The sequence below is a fragment of the Coloeus monedula genome (assembly GCF_965178545.1).
Source record: "Coloeus monedula genome assembly, chromosome: 6".
NCBI classification, from domain to species: Eukaryota; Metazoa; Chordata; class Aves; order Passeriformes; family Corvidae; genus Coloeus; species Coloeus monedula.
In genome coordinates, this window is record NC_138786.1 from 57,926,870 (window position 1) to 57,945,847 (window position 18,978).

General features: G+C 44.4%; 1 protein-coding gene across 2 annotated transcripts in view; it reads right to left on the reverse strand.

Annotated features, from left to right (window-relative positions):
- Positions 1-8,967, reverse strand: part of MTHFD1 (methylenetetrahydrofolate dehydrogenase, cyclohydrolase and formyltetrahydrofolate synthetase 1) — a 40,643-nt gene extending 31,676 nt beyond the window's left edge. For both annotated transcript variants that reach the window (XM_082282715.1, XM_082282716.1), the window contains exons 1-2: positions 8,834-8,967; positions 765-849 (exon numbers count right to left, since the gene is read on the reverse strand). In XM_082282715.1, the coding sequence (XP_082138841.1) occupies positions 765-849; positions 8,834-8,874 (126 nt within the window). In that variant the 5' untranslated portion in view covers positions 8,875-8,967. The remainder of the gene's footprint in view (positions 1-764; positions 850-8,833) is intronic.
- Positions 8,968-18,978: the final 10,011 nt, after the last annotated feature.

Sequence of the window (18,978 nt, forward strand, 5' to 3'; positions counted from 1 at the left end):
ATATTCCCCCAATCCTTTGTGGACACACGGTTCCTTCCTGTTACATGACACTTGCTACTGCTAGCCACCTTCTGACCTAAGCACAAAGAGTTCCCACTTTTTATAGCTGCAGAGGAAAAAAATTCTGCCAAACACAGGTCAAACCCCTGTACTTGACAAGTGCTTTTCACCTCTGCAAGCATTTCTGTGTAGACTCCTAACACTTACTTCAGAGAGATATCCAATTCTGCAACTGGATGTTGTTCCATCCCCTGCACTCAAAGTCATCTTGGCCAAAGGTAGTTTTAGTTTTGTTTGGGTTCCCTCCCCTCCTCTGCCCCTCTTATCTCTCCATATTTTGACATAACAGCAGACCAAATCACTTAATAAACATCCCAGCTGGAGGATTTCTGGTACAAACACCTCTGAAAGCTGCCAGACTTTGGGGCTCACTCAAGTGTAGAGATTTGGAATAGAGTCTGCAAGCATTTCTTGCTCTTAATAGGCAAGCAGCTTGATTTCACTATTTCACAAACACAACACTCCAACAGAGAACAGGGTCTTAAAAAGAAATAATAAATTGAAAAACCCCAAAAAAATTCTGGGCCCTGATGCTTGGCAAAAAGGCATAACAGGACTGTGTTACCATCCCACAGAGAATTCAGGGCTTCTGCTCCTTATAAAATGCCACCAACTGCAAGGCAGCTTTGATGAAGCTCATCAGCTGTGCCCTTACCACTGCAAAGCAACTCATTTTCTGTAGCTGTAATTAAAGAAAACAATACCTGCAAAATGGCAAGTCCTGGTCTGAAGCCTGGAAATTTCTCAGCCATCTCAGCAACTTGCTGCTTTAGTCTGTCTCTCACTTGCCTGAAGAGGGGAAAAAAATGAAAACAAATACAAGGTAGAAGTTAATCACAGGGCTGAATTCTGATACAGTGATGGAGTTGTTCTGATACAGTCAGGAGCTGGAAAGGTGACAGATGGGCAGACTGGCAAACACGTACTTATGCCTCGAGTACACAGCTCCCAGCAATCTCCAAATAAGATTGATGTTCATAAATCACTAAGACTCTTTGGAAACAGGTTCCTTCCAACTTATTTAAATAATTTTTTTTTTTTTAAGTCCACATTGTGCTTCTTCACACACCTCTTCATGGTCTCATAGGATACAAGGGTAAAAAAAAAAAGTTCAAAATTTGGCATGGAAACTTCTGGGATTTCAAACACCTTTCTAAAAAGGAAATCCTCTTTCCACCTATGCTGTACTAAAATTACCTGAATTCCACAGGCACCCGTTGTCAGTGTCACACAAGCAAGGTGTCCTGGTAAAGGATTATGAATCCACAATGGTAAAACTCTGGGATCTAACTAAACAAGCAGGAGGTACCCAAAGATAGAGCAGGGAGGAGAATGGGAGGTGGAGAGAGGGGAGGAAAAGTTGCCAAACCCTGGTACACAGCTCAGGTCAACTCTTCAGTAAAGGCAAGTTGAAGGATACAGTTATAAAAAACATAACTTTGAAACAGAGCACTGATTAGCTGTTCTAGTTCACATGTGAACTCATACCCAGTTTACTATGGAATGTTTTAATAACGAGTACCCAGCACTGAAATTAGCCACTGACAGCTTGAAAGCCACTGTTACCACCTCTCTCCAGTCTTGCACTCCTCTCTAATTTCTCAACCACTCTCTGGCCCCACAGGCATGATCCTTCAGCAGGGAAGGTGCCAGGCCCAACTGCGGTCTCCTCACCAGAAGCAGTCAGGATTCAGAGAGAAGAACTGACCAGTTGTGTCCATCTCATGGGCTCGTGGCACTGGATGGAGGCTGTGGCACTGCACTGCATATGTAAGAGACACTCAAAAGCAAATGCCAGGTAAGCAAAACCTCACAGAACACAAGAGGCTTGACAGGTCCATCCTCCATGTGATCTCCATCCTGTGTCCTGTTCTCAGAGATGAGAAGGTGCTACCATCACACTCAGCAAATCTACCCTGAACCAAACACCCTTTTGTTTAAAACACAGATGGTCTCCTTGTGCTCATCTATCCTCAAATCAGTATCACCAGGTCTTCCCAAGTGGAACCAGACTTCTCAGATGGGAGGAGGTGCTGTTGGTGCACATTAAAAATGTGAACAGCAAGGGTACAGGGACAGAGTACATGGCTGATGCTAGCTGGGAGGCTGTGATTCCTGCATACAGGGAAACTCCAAGAAAACAGATAGCCAGTGAGGCAGCTCTACCCTGCAACTGTGAACTCCAAATTAGAAATGCCAGAGGAAGGAAGACAGGGAAATGGGAGCAGCACACAACTCTCTCAACCCAGCAGCACTGATCCCAGGGGACAGCTGCAGCTGGCCCAGCTAGAAGCAGCCCTGAGGCTGTTTTAAGTCTCATCTCAGAGGGAGTCACAGCTTTCAGCTACATCCCAAATCATGCATCTCTCCTGCTGCATCCTGAATCACGTGGTCAGAGCTCTGCTGTACCTGAGGAGTGGGTTCAGAGTATTTATAGGTGTTTGCATCTGGTCAAGTGGTTCAAAGTCTCTTAACAAGTTTCAGTGGAAGCAGCAGCTTTCAGCCTTACTCAAGAAACAGTAGTTCTGAGCTTTCCTTTGGCTGTCACCTCTGTAGAAGACTTGACATCAAGACCAGCTGATGAGTTCAGAAAACAGTGTCATAGAAAACCTTATCCCAGCAAATCTTTGTGCTCAAGTGACAAAAATTCATCTGCTGGATAGCAAAATCTACAACTGCCTCTCCTTACACTCCAGCTGGAAGCCCCTAGGGAAGGCACCTGAGCTGGCTCATGAGCCTGTAACAACAACACAGCAATCTCAAGGAGCATCAGAAACCCCCTGCACGTGGGCTGTGAGTGGGGGCTGTGGGCAGCTCTCGAGGGAGCTATGTCTGAGAACAATCTCTGGAGCTCAGTAATGAAAGGGAAGCACTGCTTTGTGGCCAGCAAACACAAAAGAAATGCAAACAAGTATTAAATATAATATCATTTATGATGCAACAAAGCCCTCGTAAGGGACAACCAATTAGAAAGGGCCCCAGGTTTAGTTACTACTTTTATTCCAGTCTTCTCAGCTGAAGAGAAATGAGCCCACCCAATTTCCTCTGTCCTCTGTGAAGCAGGGCTGCAGGGTGCTTTTACGCCCAGCAGCCACAACTATTCACACGTTACACTGTTGTCGTTTTCTGTAATCAGGCACTGGCTCGCTTCCCCTTCAGCAGAAGAAGGGTAAAATACAAGCATACAAACGTGGTGCTGTCAGTGCTGATTTGCTTTAGGAGCCTTGCATCAAGAAATCACTTGTTAGACAGCCACCTAGCGTTGGGTACCACTGCTCTCCAGTGTCCACAAAAACCACAGGGGCAAAGGTTTGAGAGAAAATTCAAGAAAAAAAGAAGAAATCATAGTTTTAACTCCTTAGACTCACCAAAACCATAAAAAATAATCTTTGCAAGCCAGCAGCTATTTAGTCACACAGTCTGCAAAATTCTATTGTGGACCTCAGGCCTACCCAAACATAAAAGTTCATATTGATAAATCAACACTTTTTTACTAGCTCTACAAAAATTCTTTTAAGTCTTCAAACAAAAAATTTGCAATTCTATGTGGCCACTTCTCCAAAAGCCTTCTCTCTGGCTCTTAAGCCCCCCCCCTGTGCCCATGTGCCCTTCCACAAACAAACTCATGCAGCAAACAAAAGTCCAGGGTCCACACAGGTTAAGGACAGCACATGGTTTTAAGCATACAGTGCAATAGCCAGCTCCAAAGATTAAAGAATTGTTAGCATTTCTTTCTGTAGACTGCAACAATGAGCTGAATTTAAATTTATTAAGTTAATTTCCCAGAAATTCAAACAAAGGACAAACCACACTGCTCCAGCTCTGCTGTAAATGGAGAGAACATGGCACCCGTGTCAGCAGAACCCCAAACCCTCCTGTGGTATTACGGACACACACTGCTCAGCTGGTGAGCACACACAGCACCATACTGAAGATGACACCAGGCTGTGTTTCTATCCCTTCTGTGAGTAACAGGGTCCAGGGTCCATGCAAACAGTACCAAACACAGGACCTGGCAAATACCTCCTCAGAGACAGTGATGCTCCAGAAGATGCCTGTCCCCAAAGAGGAGGGTTTGGCTTTACTGCCTGGATCACAGATTCCCCAAGGGTTTCATAAACATGCAGCAGAAATGCTCCTGCTGCAGCCCTGCAGAAATGGCTGCATGAGGCTGATGGTCCTCCCCAGCTCCTGCACCATCCTGGTCAGAGTTGTTGTCCCTGCAGCCATTCCTCCTAGCAGCCTGCAGCTCTGCCACTGCTCACCTCCTGTTGCTCCCATGACCAACGCCATAATGTGGAAAAACAAGCTTTCCCATCTCCAAACCACCGTGGCACCATGTCCTAGGCCAGGACAACTGCATTATCTTAAAATGCTGTGAAGGAGCTGCAAAGAACTGTCACAGAACATCCCACTTGTACCCAAAGGAGGCACAGAGGAATCTCTCCTGAGGGAAGTCACAGGCTGGCTCAATGAAGTGGCACTGGGATAGGAAATACCTTGGGAAATACCATCTGAACACTGCTGACAATTCAACAGATGGCTCCAGTTGCAGGAAGACATCATTTAGACAACAGAGCTGGAATGAGTTCACAAGTCTCCCACCCTCTTGTCTCATGCTCCACCACTGCATGCTCCTGGCACACTGTCGTCATCTCCTAGGAAGAATGCCTGCTACTTTCTACCACTTCCACACTCACAAGGTTTTTTAACCACCTTTTTGGTTGTGTCAGCTCAAATACTTCCATAAGCTCTCTTCAGACCAGATAAATACAGGAAGACATTTCTGCTTTTTTAGATGCTTCTTCATCATTTCCAGAACTTCAACCCAAGGTGGGTCTGAGAGACAGGCAGCAATTGAGGCACTTCGCAAATGTGGATGGCTGACAACAGAACAGAGTTTAACACAGAGCTGAGTGTTTAAAACTTAGAAGAGTTTGCCCCAAAGATGAGTTATGATACCATGTTCCCAACATCTATGACACTAATCATGTCTGCTTCCCAAAATGGATACTGCATACAGTACCCTATTATTGGGTGATTGAACCAAGGGAAACACAAGAGCAATAGGAAAGGACTCAATCCACCTTTGTGGGGCTGCAAGCACTCCAGACAACACTCTTAAGACCTAACTACAATGATTTGTCTTCACAAGGAGTGGTATCGAGATTTATTCATTCCAAAAGGGGACATGGCCGTCCCCACTTGTTCTTTGCCTTTCCCGTAAGCTGGTGCTGATGTGCACAGATGTGTGGCCCTGATGTCCACCAGACAGTGTTCTCTCCTCTCTTATCAAGTCTTTGGAGCAGAGTCTCATTTTTTTAAATTCAGTGTCTGCACAGCACTGAACACATGGGGTTCTTGCTCATATTTGAGGCCACCCAGTGGCACTGGCAGTTCACTTTAACTCAGCCTATCCACAGTGTGGGACCCTCCAGTGCAAGCCTGAAACATGGTGGGTAGGATCTGGTAAAAGGGAGCTCAGAGAAGAGGGAATTTTTTCCACTTCAGACTAGATTTACCTGGAGTTTCAATAGGAACTCGAAAAAAAACCATTTAAGGCCCAGACTGAAAAGGCTGAGGAGTTGTTTACTGCACTGTTATCTCCAGTTGTAAGCTGAGCCTGATCATCATTTTATCGAGCACTTTAAACCTAAAGCACTACCTGGCCCATCCCTAGGGGCTGTGAGGGGTGTTAAGTCTTCCCTGCCATCACAACTCATCAGCCACTCTTCCAGACCAGAAATGTTGGTCCACCCCTGGTGCTATCAACCAGTTCAGGCCAAGCCAGAAGTGTCCAAACCTGGGCTCTTTCAGATGGTAAAGCCTGAACACACAGCTCACTGCAGTGGACATAAACTATAAAGAAGAGCCACTACCATGTTTTGCTCTATCTCTTTTAGACACAGAGATTGTTTTTTCATCAGGGAATACCAGCAATAAAAGGTGGAGAATACTGTATTTTTATTACCTTCAACCTGCCATATCATGCATACTTAAAGCTTCTCTTCCTCTCCGTAGTCATTTGTTTACTGTACTGTTATACAATAACTCATCTTTTGCAATTCATTTGCCAATGAGGCAAATTTAAATTGTAGCAAAATCTAGGGCAGGATTACTGAACAGCCACTCAAAGAAGTAGAGGAAAGCCACCCTGAGGTAACCAGCCAACTTAGACTGATGCATAACCCATCCAATACTTAATGTATTTCACACACTGTCCAGGCTTCTTGTTTGTACTGACAGAAGCAGACTTAGACAGAGATGCATTAACATCAAAATCCTACACAGAAAACAATGTCTGCTGTGTTCTCCTTACCATGCCCAGCCTAACTACACTCTCCACCCTCACAGGTAATACTCAAAGCCACTGAAAATGTCAATTTTCCTTTGTACCTCTTCTGAGCCTTCCAAGACTTTCTATGGTGGGAACTAGTTTTATCACCTCATCAAGTTTTCCTTATTTATGGAGGTAAAGAAACTCTTTGAAAGTATTTCTTCTCTTTACATGTTTCACAAGAATAAGAATGCCAGTATCTACATGATTTTTTTTTAAATAGCTGCCATGACTAAGAATTAGGTATTTTTTCCATCTATTTTGAGGAAGGGGTGCTTGGTGGCTGGAGGAGAAAGTTCACAATACTTATGAGCTTTGATTTAAAACACACACAGAAACACAGCATTACATAGCTGGAACGCTACTTGTTTGATTCACCTCATTTGTCAATATTTGACTGCCTTACAAACAAACATTTTTCTCAATTAAAGGGTAAAGTAACAAAATCCACCCCCTACAAGATAGTAACTGAAAAGGTTTTGCAGTTGATGTAAAGCCAGGGGCATTCCCATTCTACAACAGGCAGTTCAGTTGAAAATTCCTAGAAAAACCACATGCCTATCACTTCTGCTGCTGCTGCCGCCAGACTCATGGCCTGGAGGTGAACTCTGGATAGTGAGAATCCTTTGGACCTGCACTTCTCTAGAGGTCTGGAAGAAAGGGACAGGTGTCTCCAGGGTGCACAGCCAAATTCCTCATGACTTCTTCAAGTACTCCACTAGGAAAAGGCAGAACTACCTAAGGCCTACGTGGAGCAGGTGATGCTTCTGCTATACTGGACATAAATACAGCAACTGAAGGACAGCTGGACAACTGCAATTATTTTTCCTTCAGGTCAAGATTTGATGATTCAGGAAGCCAGACTTCAGCCAAACACCTTAAGAGATGTGCTAGAAGTTAATCAAACCTTTCTCCTGTATGTGCTCGTTAAAAGCTCAAGTCTCTTCCCTGGTATTTGCACATCATGAATGTCCCCACCTCTGAGAACTGCTAGTTTATAGCTGCTTCTGTAATACAGAAAATGAACAGAAATTAAAAAAACATCACCCCTATATCGATAAAATTAATTAAGCAATGCAACATGCCATGCTAAGGAAGCTGAAAGTTTTAACATGAATGATCATTGTACCCAAACTAGCATCTTTCCAGGACCTATTGAACTTCAGGGTGACTTTCTATGACAGAAAAAAAAACTGCAACAGGCAAATCATGAAGTCCCACCAGCAGCAGGGACAGGCATTGCAGAGTGTGCTGAGCTCAACACTGCCAAAAGGATCAGGTGGAATCAAGCACGTAAAACTGAGAGACTGCAATACACAGGTGGTACTGGCCCAAATATTACCAGGTAAAAAACATGCAAGCACCCTTTCCTAGTGCATATTCAGATTCAAGGCACATTAGGCCTACTTTTCAGAACTGTTCCACTGTTGGTTACATGTAGCTGTGTCATACACAGCAATACCTAAGAGGAAGACTAACTGCTTTGCTGAGACTGCTTTATACCTTTCCAAATTTACCTTTTCTGTCTGAATTCCCTGATTATATCAACAAGAGGTACCCAATGAACCGACCTAGCCAAACCCTGTTTGCACAGAATATAACAAAATCATTACACTGCCATTTTCCCCAGGGATAGGGAAATCTATTTGGCTGTCTTAGAGATGTGTATGTAGAGGGGCAGCAGGAAAAACAAGCAAATTAAAAGACACAACACAAGCTCACCTACACCCAGGACTTGCCACCTAAATAAATGCTGAAAAGTATGAGAACACTTCTTCCTTCAAGGTCTCCCAAATCTTTTAAATAGCTTTGGCAAGACACCTGTGAACATTCAGCTATGCGTTATCCAACACGTGGATTAACGTACTTTACCCTAAAGAGGAAGAATCGATGTCTGTACAGGATGAACACAGAGCCCATACCTAAAGCACATGTTCCCAACTCCTGCTCGTAAAGCATCCCAACAGCCCAGCTTGCACACACAGAAGCTGTGGGTCAGCCAGCGGCTGCACACCTGCCTGGGCTCTCATCTCATCGATGCTGAGAGGTCACCGGGTGCTCACTGGGGCTGCCAAAGAGACCCCACCAGACGCACCGCTGGTTTCTGGGGAGCACTGACAGCACTTTACATTCTCCTTAAGACCTTTAATACTGTACTTCATCTAATAGCTTCCAGTTTACAACCAGGAAGAAGCGAGCTTTGGCTGCAACGTAGTGAAAAAGCTTTAGGGTGTCTCCAAACCTGCTTCGTCCACAGAGCCAGAGCCCCCCCACAGCCCCATCCCGCTGCCAGCACACCCGGCGGCCGCCAGGGCACGCCTCAGCTTCCCGGTTACAGCGCTCCCTTCCCGAAGGGTAAAACCCCCGCGGCTCCCAGACTTTCCCGCCCGAGGGAACCCGGGCGAGCGCTGCGGGCAGGGCGGCCCCGCTACGTACCCGGAGACAATCTTGCCGCTGAGGATCTCGGCGGGAGCCATGGCGAGGGCCGGAGGGCGGGCGTGCGGCGGGCGTGCGGCAGCTGAGCGCAGCAGGGCTCCCGGGCCGTCTGCGGGACGCGCTGCCCCCAGGGCCGCCCCACTCCCGCCCCACGTGGCCCCGAACTTTCGGCGGCCCCAGCCCCGCCGCGCAAGCGCTGCCCCTGCCCCGCCCCGCCCCAGGGCTCTGTCGGCGCGGGCTGGGGGCCGGGGCTGTGCCGGGTTTCTTCCACGGCGCGGCTGCAGTCGGAGGGAGCGGGGTCGAGATCCGCGGCGAAATGGCCGCCAAAGCGGCCTCCAGAACGCTTTCGAGGCGGCGCTCCCGGGCGCGCCCGGCCCCTGCTCCGCGGAGAGCTGGGCCGGCTGAGGGAAAGGGCAGCCCCGGAGGGAGCTGAGGGTGAGGGGTGCTGGTGCTGGGCTGTGCACGGCGAATGCATAGGAAAATCCCAAATCGGTGTAAGAATTATCTGTGTTTCTAGTCCTGTGGTTCTCGTAAGAGGTTATGCCAAGAGTAGAAGTTAAAGAGTAGAATCACGGAATCACAGAATGGTTTGGGTTGAAAAGAACTTAAAAAGATCATCTCGTTTCAACCTCCAGCCGTGGGCAGGGACACCTTCCACCAGGCCCGGTTGCTCAGAGCCCCATCCAGGCTGGCCTTGAACACTCTCAGGGATGGGGCAGCCACAGCTGCTCTGGGCAACCTGTGCCAGGGCCTCAGCACCCTCACAGTAAAGGATTTCTACCTCATATCTTACTGAATCTACTGACTTCCAGTTTGAAGCCATTCCCCCTTGTCCTATCACTACATGCCCTTGTAAAACAGCCGTCGTTCTTTTTTGCATAAAAATAAGTAATTTGATTTTTCAGAACTTCAACACATTTGTTCAACATAAAGTCACCAAACCACTGGCTGGCCAGAAAGGGTTCCTAGAATTGGCCTTCAAGGGATGTATTTGCACAGAGTAATGCCATTAGAACTGGTGAAGGTGTAGCTTCCTGTCGGATCCACACAGTTGTGCACATGTACTGTTATTTGCATAACCAGTGCATTTCCTTACTCTGCAGGCCAGTTCACATGTTTTAGGACCTTTCTCAGAGAGTTGGCTGTCAGTAGTTTTCTCACACATATGGCAAATGAGTGATTAACATCCAGCCAGAGCTGGGGATGGAAAATGCAGTTAAATATCACTGAGGCAGACTTGCCCAGGCAAGATAATGCTGTGACCCAGAGAACTGTTAAGGAACTCATCAGTGTTCCGTGCTAATGTCTAACACATGGTTAGAGAACAGGTCCATGACTCAAGAAACTGGTGGTAAAAAGTTCTGGGGCAGAGAACTGGCAAATGGGGACTGATGCTGGGCTGACCCCATAGTGTTAGATTGCTGTTGGGGAATAGTAGCACATTCCTGTGCTTCCAGTAAACCAGTGCTCTTACTGTTTTGGGACCCAGCAACATGTGCCATGTGTTGGCAGTACAGCAAAGAAATGGGATAATTTCACTGCAAATCATCAAGCTATGGAGAATCAGGACTGAATGCTAGAACAGCAATGTTCCTGCTGAGAATTTGAGGCTTAAAAGGCCTGTGGGAAGTGCTTTCACATAGATTTTTGCTTTACATAGAATGCATAGGTTTGAAAAAATAAAGTATCTATTCCAAAGACTTTGCAGAGAAAACTTTCAATCCTGCTCTTCCATCATGTAATCAGCTCACAAAGGGATTTGGGGAACTCTCGGATTTTGGAAGGGAGAAATGCAACTCTTGCAGCTTCCACCTAGGGCACAGAACTGGAGGAAATATATAGGAAATATACAGGAAATATACAGGAAATATACAGGAAATATACAGGCCCTTCTGTTTCAGCAGCTCAGAGGCTTTAAGGTTGCTTCTTTGGCATTCTAGGAGGGGAATGTAAACCTACATAGTTCAAAACTTGTCTGAGGATAAGGTTTTTCTCCTTTGTGTTTCCTCTCATACACTAAAAAGTGACATCTTTTCTGCTTTTTTCTGCTTTTTTTTTTTTTTTCTGTTGAGGGTAGAGATTGCTGCCTTGAGTGATTAAACTACCTTAAGTTAACAACATGTTGTAGTTGTAGGATTAAAGGTCAGAAATTTCTCTTCAGGAGTGACTTGGAAAAGAGAGAAAACATCGTAGTTTAGGGCTTTTATCTGCTAAATGAAAAAATGTAGGAATAAATACAAAAAGCTAGAAGGAACTTCTTTTCCCCCTTCATTATGTATTCCCTGTATTTCCTGGAATGCAGCAACAGGCACTTGCAGTCAAAACTAAGATTACACAATTGGTCAAGAGGAGGGATTTTTCTAGACTGTTTAAAATTCTGTGCCTCAGTTGTTTCTTCTGTTGCCTGTATCTGAGGCGTGAATGAACTCTTGGAGGGGAAAATGACCCAGTGTTAAGAGAAAAAACCCACAAAATATTAACTCCTTCATCTAAGAACTGGATAAGCTCACAAAAACAATTTTTGCCAAAAATAGACCTGACATTCAGGATTGCAGCATAAAAATATCAGGCAGGGAAAGAAAAAAATGAAAGCTATTTTCTTTAAAATATCCAGGTGACCTTATTTGCAGAGTGAGCAGAAGACACCATTGCCATCAGGAGCTGTAGATTCCTACCCAGAGCTGCTAACTTGCATGATATACATGTGTGTGTGAGCAATAAACCTCCCTCCTTGCTTTTCTACATGCCCCAGCTCCTGAATAATAAATGTATCATGATGACAGATAAAACTTTGAAAATTACCCAAATTTATTGCTGGAAAGGAACTAAGAATACTTCTAAACAACTTCTTCTATTACTTCTTTAGTTTTGATCCAGAATCTAATTTTTGGGAAAGAACAGACTAATGATTTAAATATACTTATGCCAGAAAATCAGACTAACCTTCTTTTGTCAGAGCAGGAAGTGCTTTTGTATTTCTAACTTGTCTCATGTGGCAATCAAGCTGGGATTGTTCCTCAGTTGTGCACATCATGTCTCTAAGTAAGGACATGTTCTTTAACATTTATTCTTAATTTTCATCCTGAGATCAAAATGCTGGAAAAGGAAAGGGAAAGGAACAGAAAAGGGATTATGTGATGAGAAATGGTTGAGCTTCTGCTCAGCTCATATCAGAGCCATATGCAATTGCAATAAAAAAGTTAAAGCTACTAGTTACATGTAGGAGCTCTCAGAGAAACACAGTGGGGAAGGAGACAAACATCGTGAAAATGTTTACAGAGTTTACAGCAAAGATCAATGCTTTATGCATTCAGTACCAAAGCAGACTTACTACCTAATGGTTGTTAGGATAAAGAAGGATAAAAACATTTACTTCAGGATAGGCTGAAGCCCCAGTGTAAGAGAGTTCTCTCTGCTCTGAGTGTTGCCCCAGCACAGTTGTTCTCCCTCACTCACCTCCCTGCCAAGATCCCTGGGTTTGATTTGGCATCTCCCACAGTGTGACTGTTTACCTTTGCATCCACCCCCTCTTACCCAACATGTCAAAAGTTATGAAGGTTGCTCTTTAAAAAACCCCCGAAGGCTGCAAAACATATGCCAGAAAGACTTTCAGTGTTACTGGTGAGCTAAAAGCTGTGCCCCTGATGACACAGGGCCCCAGAACCTGTAATTTGTCATGAGAAACTGACCACAAACCATCAAAGTGAGAAAGAACATTAAGCTTTGCTTTACCTATTAAGTGGGATGGCTAGGATAGGACATTGTCTCCAGTAAAGGGGTAGGACTAGAAAAGTTAGATTAGTTTTATAAACCTTGGTCAGAAAAGAGATTTTGAGAAAACCTGTTTTCAGGAGCACGCCAGAAAACCAGTATTAGACTTTGATACTTCAAATATTTAGGGGAAACTTCTCCTGCTTGGAGACACCTCTCTGAACAATGAATGACATTACCCAAGAATGTACCTTTATCTATCATGATGAGAGACACAACTTTGTCACGGGGTAACAGTGACACATTTAAACACATGCTATTGGTCCACTCTGCCTTTGATCAGAGGATGACTGAACTTTTACGTAAGGCATGAGATTGATCTCATGTACACACTTTGAAACAGCCCTTATAGCTAAGCTGTGTTAATGAAATAGTAGATGGCTTGCACTGTGATTTGTTCCATCAATAAAGTGTTTCCCAAGTGTAGTTGTCTCCTAATCTGTTGAGCCATATCATGTGTTCCATCACTGAAATAAGAAGGTGGTGACAAAGCCAGCTGTTGGACAGTCACTACAGGGGTAGCTCTCCTGGGTTAGGATGGTGTTTGCCCTCTGGCTTTCTCAGGGTTCCTGGTCTAAGGGCTGAACCAGCAGAACAGATACTTGGAGTGCTCATTGTCTACTTCAGTGCAAAAGCAGACAAATCAACCAAATCACTTCTGAACACAGATTTAACTCCAAGAAACTGGTTTTTTGTAAAGCCTGTGAAGGGAACTTTCGTCATGGCTGTTTCTGGCAGGGAGGTAAAGCTGGTTGTGTCCCACAAAGTGACAGTAACAGACTTCTGAAATGCTTTCCTGACCCCTGTCTCCAGCTTGCTGATCACCTACCATGCAGGGGTTTTGTATTGACCACTGTTTATCTGTCACTCTAAAGACAGCAATATTCAGCTCAGATTATCTCTGAATTTCCACTTGTGTTACTATGCCAATGACACAAATTTGTACATAGTTGCGTGAATTTTCCATTGGCTGTTTTTCTTGTCCTTCCAGCTAGCTTCCTTAACAACATCATCTTACCTTCACACAGAAATCCAACAGTTCCCATTGACCTCTTAGGGATCCCACAGAATGTCTTGGTAACAGTTTGAAGAATTCTGTGTCACACTTGATTCCATTAAGAACAGTGCCAGAGTGCTTGATAAATGTGGGCCTTAGGTTGTCCCAACTCTTTGATGTTAAGAGGGAATTCAGATCAAAGAAACCATTTTCTAAGTAGTTCCCTCTCTCACTAGTACTTCTACACTAATACTCACTAATACTTCTACAGCATGTTGGGGCACTCCGTGCAGTAAACAACAGCCTAATTCACTGTCCCAACCTGCCCATGAGTTGTGTATTACCTCATTTTCCAGATAAAGTAGCTGAGAAAGAAGGGAATATTGATTGCCTAAAGCAGAATACAAACTGAAGCAATGGAGCTGTGATTAACTACCTTGACATTTCCACCTCCTCCTAATTCTCTTTGGCTAAAAATTTTTAGATAACAGTGTGTGGCTGAAGAGAACTTCCCGCCCCCCCCCCCCCCCCCGCTTTTTTTTTTTTTCAACTGCTAAATATCACTAGAAGACTATGAAAAAGTGTTTCCTACATTTTTCAAAGAAATACTTCCAATACCAGTTCCACCTTTCTAACTGCATAGGGAGTTGCACGCACTGACACAGGCAGAGGCAGGCAGAGGAAGAGGTGAGTGTCAGGGCTGCAGGTAGAAGGATGTCCAGAAGACAAGCTTTCCATTGCAGTTTAATCCACACTGCCTCCCAGATCATTCTCCCAGCCCAAGCAAGAACATCCTGGCAGAGCAAGATTGCAGAGCAAGTTCTATGCCATCTCTGCAAGAGCTTTCACAGGGCACTCTCTCAGCCAAGCAGATCCTGCTCTTGCAGTAGGAGGGTGAAAAGATCCTATAAAGTCTATGGTGGGGGAAGTCCAAGAAACCAGCTTTCCTACAGACCATAATTCCAGCAAGTGAGATATTTGGAGATAAAAATAGGTATAAATGCACTTCATTTGCACTTCAAACTTGGGTGATGCAGTCTTTGTGCTTCTCTTAATACCCACACACAGTGTTTGATGGTGCACACAGTTCACAGTATGAAACAGGCTTAAGGAGTTGTACTTTCAGTGTGATTTTACTTACAGCATTCCTGATTCCACTACATGTCCTTTCTCTGTAATTGCCTCTACATCTTAGGACTGCCTGTAACAGATCAGACAAAAGGTAACCCAGCACAGGGTCAGGGCTCTGACAGTGACCAGATGTAGATGTGTAAGGAAGACTATAGGAACAGGGCAAACATGATATTCCTGGTCTCCAACCAGTTACAGCTGAAAGAATTTCTAAGACAAACAGGATAATGGAAGTGGGGGAGAAATAGGGTAAAGTTAGGTACAAACAACTGTTTGAAGCCTGTGCTTTCTGTTCTCAGAGGTTCATGAGAGACATAGATCCTTTCCTTATGTTATATAATATATAGAATATATTTTTCTCAATAGACAGGATCTTTGTGTTCTTCTTTTGCATAACAACTCTTGACCCTGTGAGTCTGTTGGTTAATTTTAATGGTAAAAGCATTGATGAGGCACCTCTGCCTCTGTAGTGAATTATTTTTTCCCTTATTTGATGCATGCATGGTTTTTTCTGTCTCTGAAATATGGATACATTTGCCCACTGTGCTTCATTATCTCCCTTTTGGGGTTATTCATAATTAGACTTTAATTTCTTCTACGTAGCAAGCAACAGGTCACAAGGAAATGGCCTCAAGTTGTGCCAGGGGAGGTTTAGATTGGATATTAGCAAAAATTTCTTCACTGAAAGGGCAGTCAAGCATTGAAGCAATCTGCCCAGGGAAGTATTGGAATCACCATCCCCGGCAGCGTACGGAAAGACGTAAATGGAGCTTAAGAGTATGATTTAGTGGTGGATCTGGCAGTGTAAGGTCAGTGGCTGGACTTGAGGTTATTTTTTCCCAACCTTAATGATTCTATGACTCTTGGCATTAAAAATAAAAATCTGTATTTATCTTCCATTGGCCATGTTTGATTGCTGCTATTTGTAATTAGAAAGAATTACAGTTGAAAGGTTGAAAAGTTGAAAGGAGGAAGAGGCCTAACTGAACTGCTCTGGAAATAGATCTTTGTACGATGTACTGTTCATACAAGCACATGGCCACACACATATGAAACAGATTTTTTTTCCTTGAAGGTCTCTTAATTGAAGTATTTGGAGCTGAGTTTAGCTTTGTGTGAGCACTGTTTGAAAGGACTTAAAAAGAAAAACTTAAATGTGCATCTTTTTAAATGATCTCATTTTTTTTCACTCTAAATAGTATGAACATAATTGAACTCAGTGAAATCTTGTTCCACAGTCATTTATATATGTGCCTATATACACGTGCCTGTATTTCCCAGCTTGTTTGCCTTATATTGCAGACTTTTGTATTCCCCAAGTTTTTCAGTTTCTAGTCATAGTGATCACGTTTCTGCCCTTTCCTTTTGCCTAAGATCTGAGTGATGTGTCTGCTATTTACACCAAGAACTGCTCCATTTATAAATGTGAGGCACATTGTTTAGAGACACATTGCTAATGTTTGCCCTAAAGCTGTGGAGTGTCTCCCTCCCCTCATGCTCAGCTGCACCAGGGAAGAAAAGCAGTGAATTGACCTCACAAGTCTGCAGAGCTCTAGTGCCTGTCCTGCACATCTCTGGGAGAAAGATTTCTCAAAAGAACAGCAAAGCTTGCTCACGTCTGCTACTGTGAGCTCTCCCCGTGCTTTCTGATTCATAAACCAGCTGGAGATCTCATTAGAAAGTCTGTGCCATGAAATGGTCCATCCTTTACACCTGTCTCCAAGACCTTTAAATAATCCTGCAAGGTGGTGGTAATGTTTTGTCCTTTGTCAGCCATAGCTGGCAAAAAGTGCAATAAGGACCTTTCTGGTCCTCTCTATTGTTTTGAAGCTTGCATTTTGACATCTGTAGCCTGAGCACCCTGGTGAGGATGCTTGTGTATGTAGTAATTCTGCTCTGGAGCCCCAGTGTTTTGCAGATAAAAACATGACAAGCCTGTCCTCCAAACTATTCCTGAGACAGAGACGGTGGCTGGTGCTGCCTGGGCCCACAGGAAGATTCAGAGCCTGTAGACTTGTGGTGGAATGGAAATATGGTGAGCTCAGCAGAGAGAAGTCTGCTTGGCCTGTGTTTCCTCTTTTTCCTCTTTATGGCCTAGGAGCCTGGAGAAGAAAATTAATAATCCTTCCAAGAGGAGCTGTGCCAAGCTGGGGTGTTACTGGTGTCCCTTGTGCCCGCCTGAGCAGGGTAGGACTGGCAGGCAGATTCTGAAGGAGGCTTGAGTCCCCATACTGATCATACAGGATCAGCAAAGACAATACTGTAGCAACAAGTCAGACAGCTGATAACAAACAAACAAGACAAATAGATTGTGCCCTGAGACCTCTCCTGCAGTGTAACATTGACACTGGTGCAGGCATTGACCCTGTGGACGTTCATGGTGGGATGTCAGTATAGGAATAGGTAAGCAGTAAGATCTGAGTTGCTGCCATGGTTTAGAGCTGTTTAATTTGAAATGTGCTTACTAGCTGGTGTTTCTGGATGGCAGGGGTGCACAAAGCATGCTGAGACTTAGGACTCTGAAGGAAATTTCTTATTTCTTTTCCTCAGCCTTGGAAAAAAAAATGAGCAGAGAGCTCCCTACAGCCTGCACCCACAGTGATGCTGAGTGCCCAAAAATGGCCTTGAGTTCAAAGGATCAGGCCTTGAGGATGGACTGGAAGAAAGACACCTTTACTTCTACAGCCATCTGTTACCCATGGCCCTATGCTGGGTGGTTTTTGCCCCCATGTCACCTTCCCACCTGTGGCTGCAGTACTGTTCCATCTCCTGCTTTCCATGGAGATCCACAGCTCTGCAGGAAGAAGGGGAGTATCCCAGAATTTGTTGGATGGAACCTGGGCGATTCTGTTTTTGTTGTTTGTGCAGGAATACTTTTCTAGTTTGGGAAAGCACTTTGAAATATGTTTTTGGCCAAAATCCCTCTCAAGCAATTCTGGCTTAGCTGGATCCAAGTGCTGTTGAAATTGGTGAGGTTAATTCTGTGCCTGTTGGTTCAGGAAATTTGTGTGTCATCATGCCTGCACCCCGTTATCAGTGGATTTCTCTTGAGGTGTGACATTATTGTTCGTCACCATTGATGTTAGCAACATTAATGGCATTTTAAGAGTGAAAAGTACAAAAAATAATAATTGATTATCCTATAAAGAGAAACCACCCTCCAGGCTGAGGCCTTAGATTTTGTTGAAAAGGAGTCTGTCAGTGGCATTATTAACATGAATATTTCAATTGATTTTATGTAGATAACTTTTTTTATTTGCACCAGTAACAGAGTTAAGCCTTTTAAACTCCGCATATTCAGCTGTGCTACTGCTGTACATCAGGGCTGGATTACTGAGAGTTGGGAGAAGCCTCTCTACTCCTGTGGCATTGACATCTCTCACAACTGCAGCTAAAGAACCATAAATTCAAGCTTAAAGTGACTCTATGCTGGAATTGAAGTGACCAATCTGTCAATAATCTAAGGTGGTAATCACACAGGAAAGGATTAATTTGGGGTGCTTTCTCTTGCTGCATATGGGAAAGCTTTAGGGTGACGCAGGGGTGTGAATCCTGGGAGGTCAGGGGTCTGTGTGGTTGCAGACTAAAGTCTGGCCATGAGGAACTGTGTGTGCATCTGCACAGCCCTCAGCTTGTGTCTCAGCAGGTACAACTCCTTCCCCTCTCACTGCACCCAGTGTGAAGCATTCCACAATTACCTTTTAAATATAAGAACTGATGGTGGTAACTCTGTGTGAGGTTTATTATCTCTTATTTAAGTGTGATTATTATGAGGGGAAGAACATCCATGTTAAAGCTAAAATTGCTTACAAACACAAACATACACTTTCCTTTAGTCTCTGTGATTTACCATTGTCAATTGCCCCAGTGCTGCTCAATGAGCTGGAAAAACAGTTGGAATATGGAGCTTGGCCTTGTCCTGGCTGTTTCCCACCAGTACCCATCTTACCAATGATGCAGGCTTAGACTTGGAAGATTTATATCATGTTATAACAGAGGACTTCTATGAAGGAGAATTGGCCAATTTGTTTTCTTGGCACTGGGCATACGACATCCCTTGAAAACCCTGGGAAGTAGGGAATGGAGGAGGCTGGTGGGCTGCTGGTGTCCTGCCCAACTGCACTGCAGGGTACATGTGGCAGAGCCTGTGCTGAGCATCTGGATGAGCTCAGGCTTTCTTTCTAACTGTCTCGAGTATCACCATGAGATAAACATGTGCTTCTGAGCTTGGACTTGAAACCAGGCA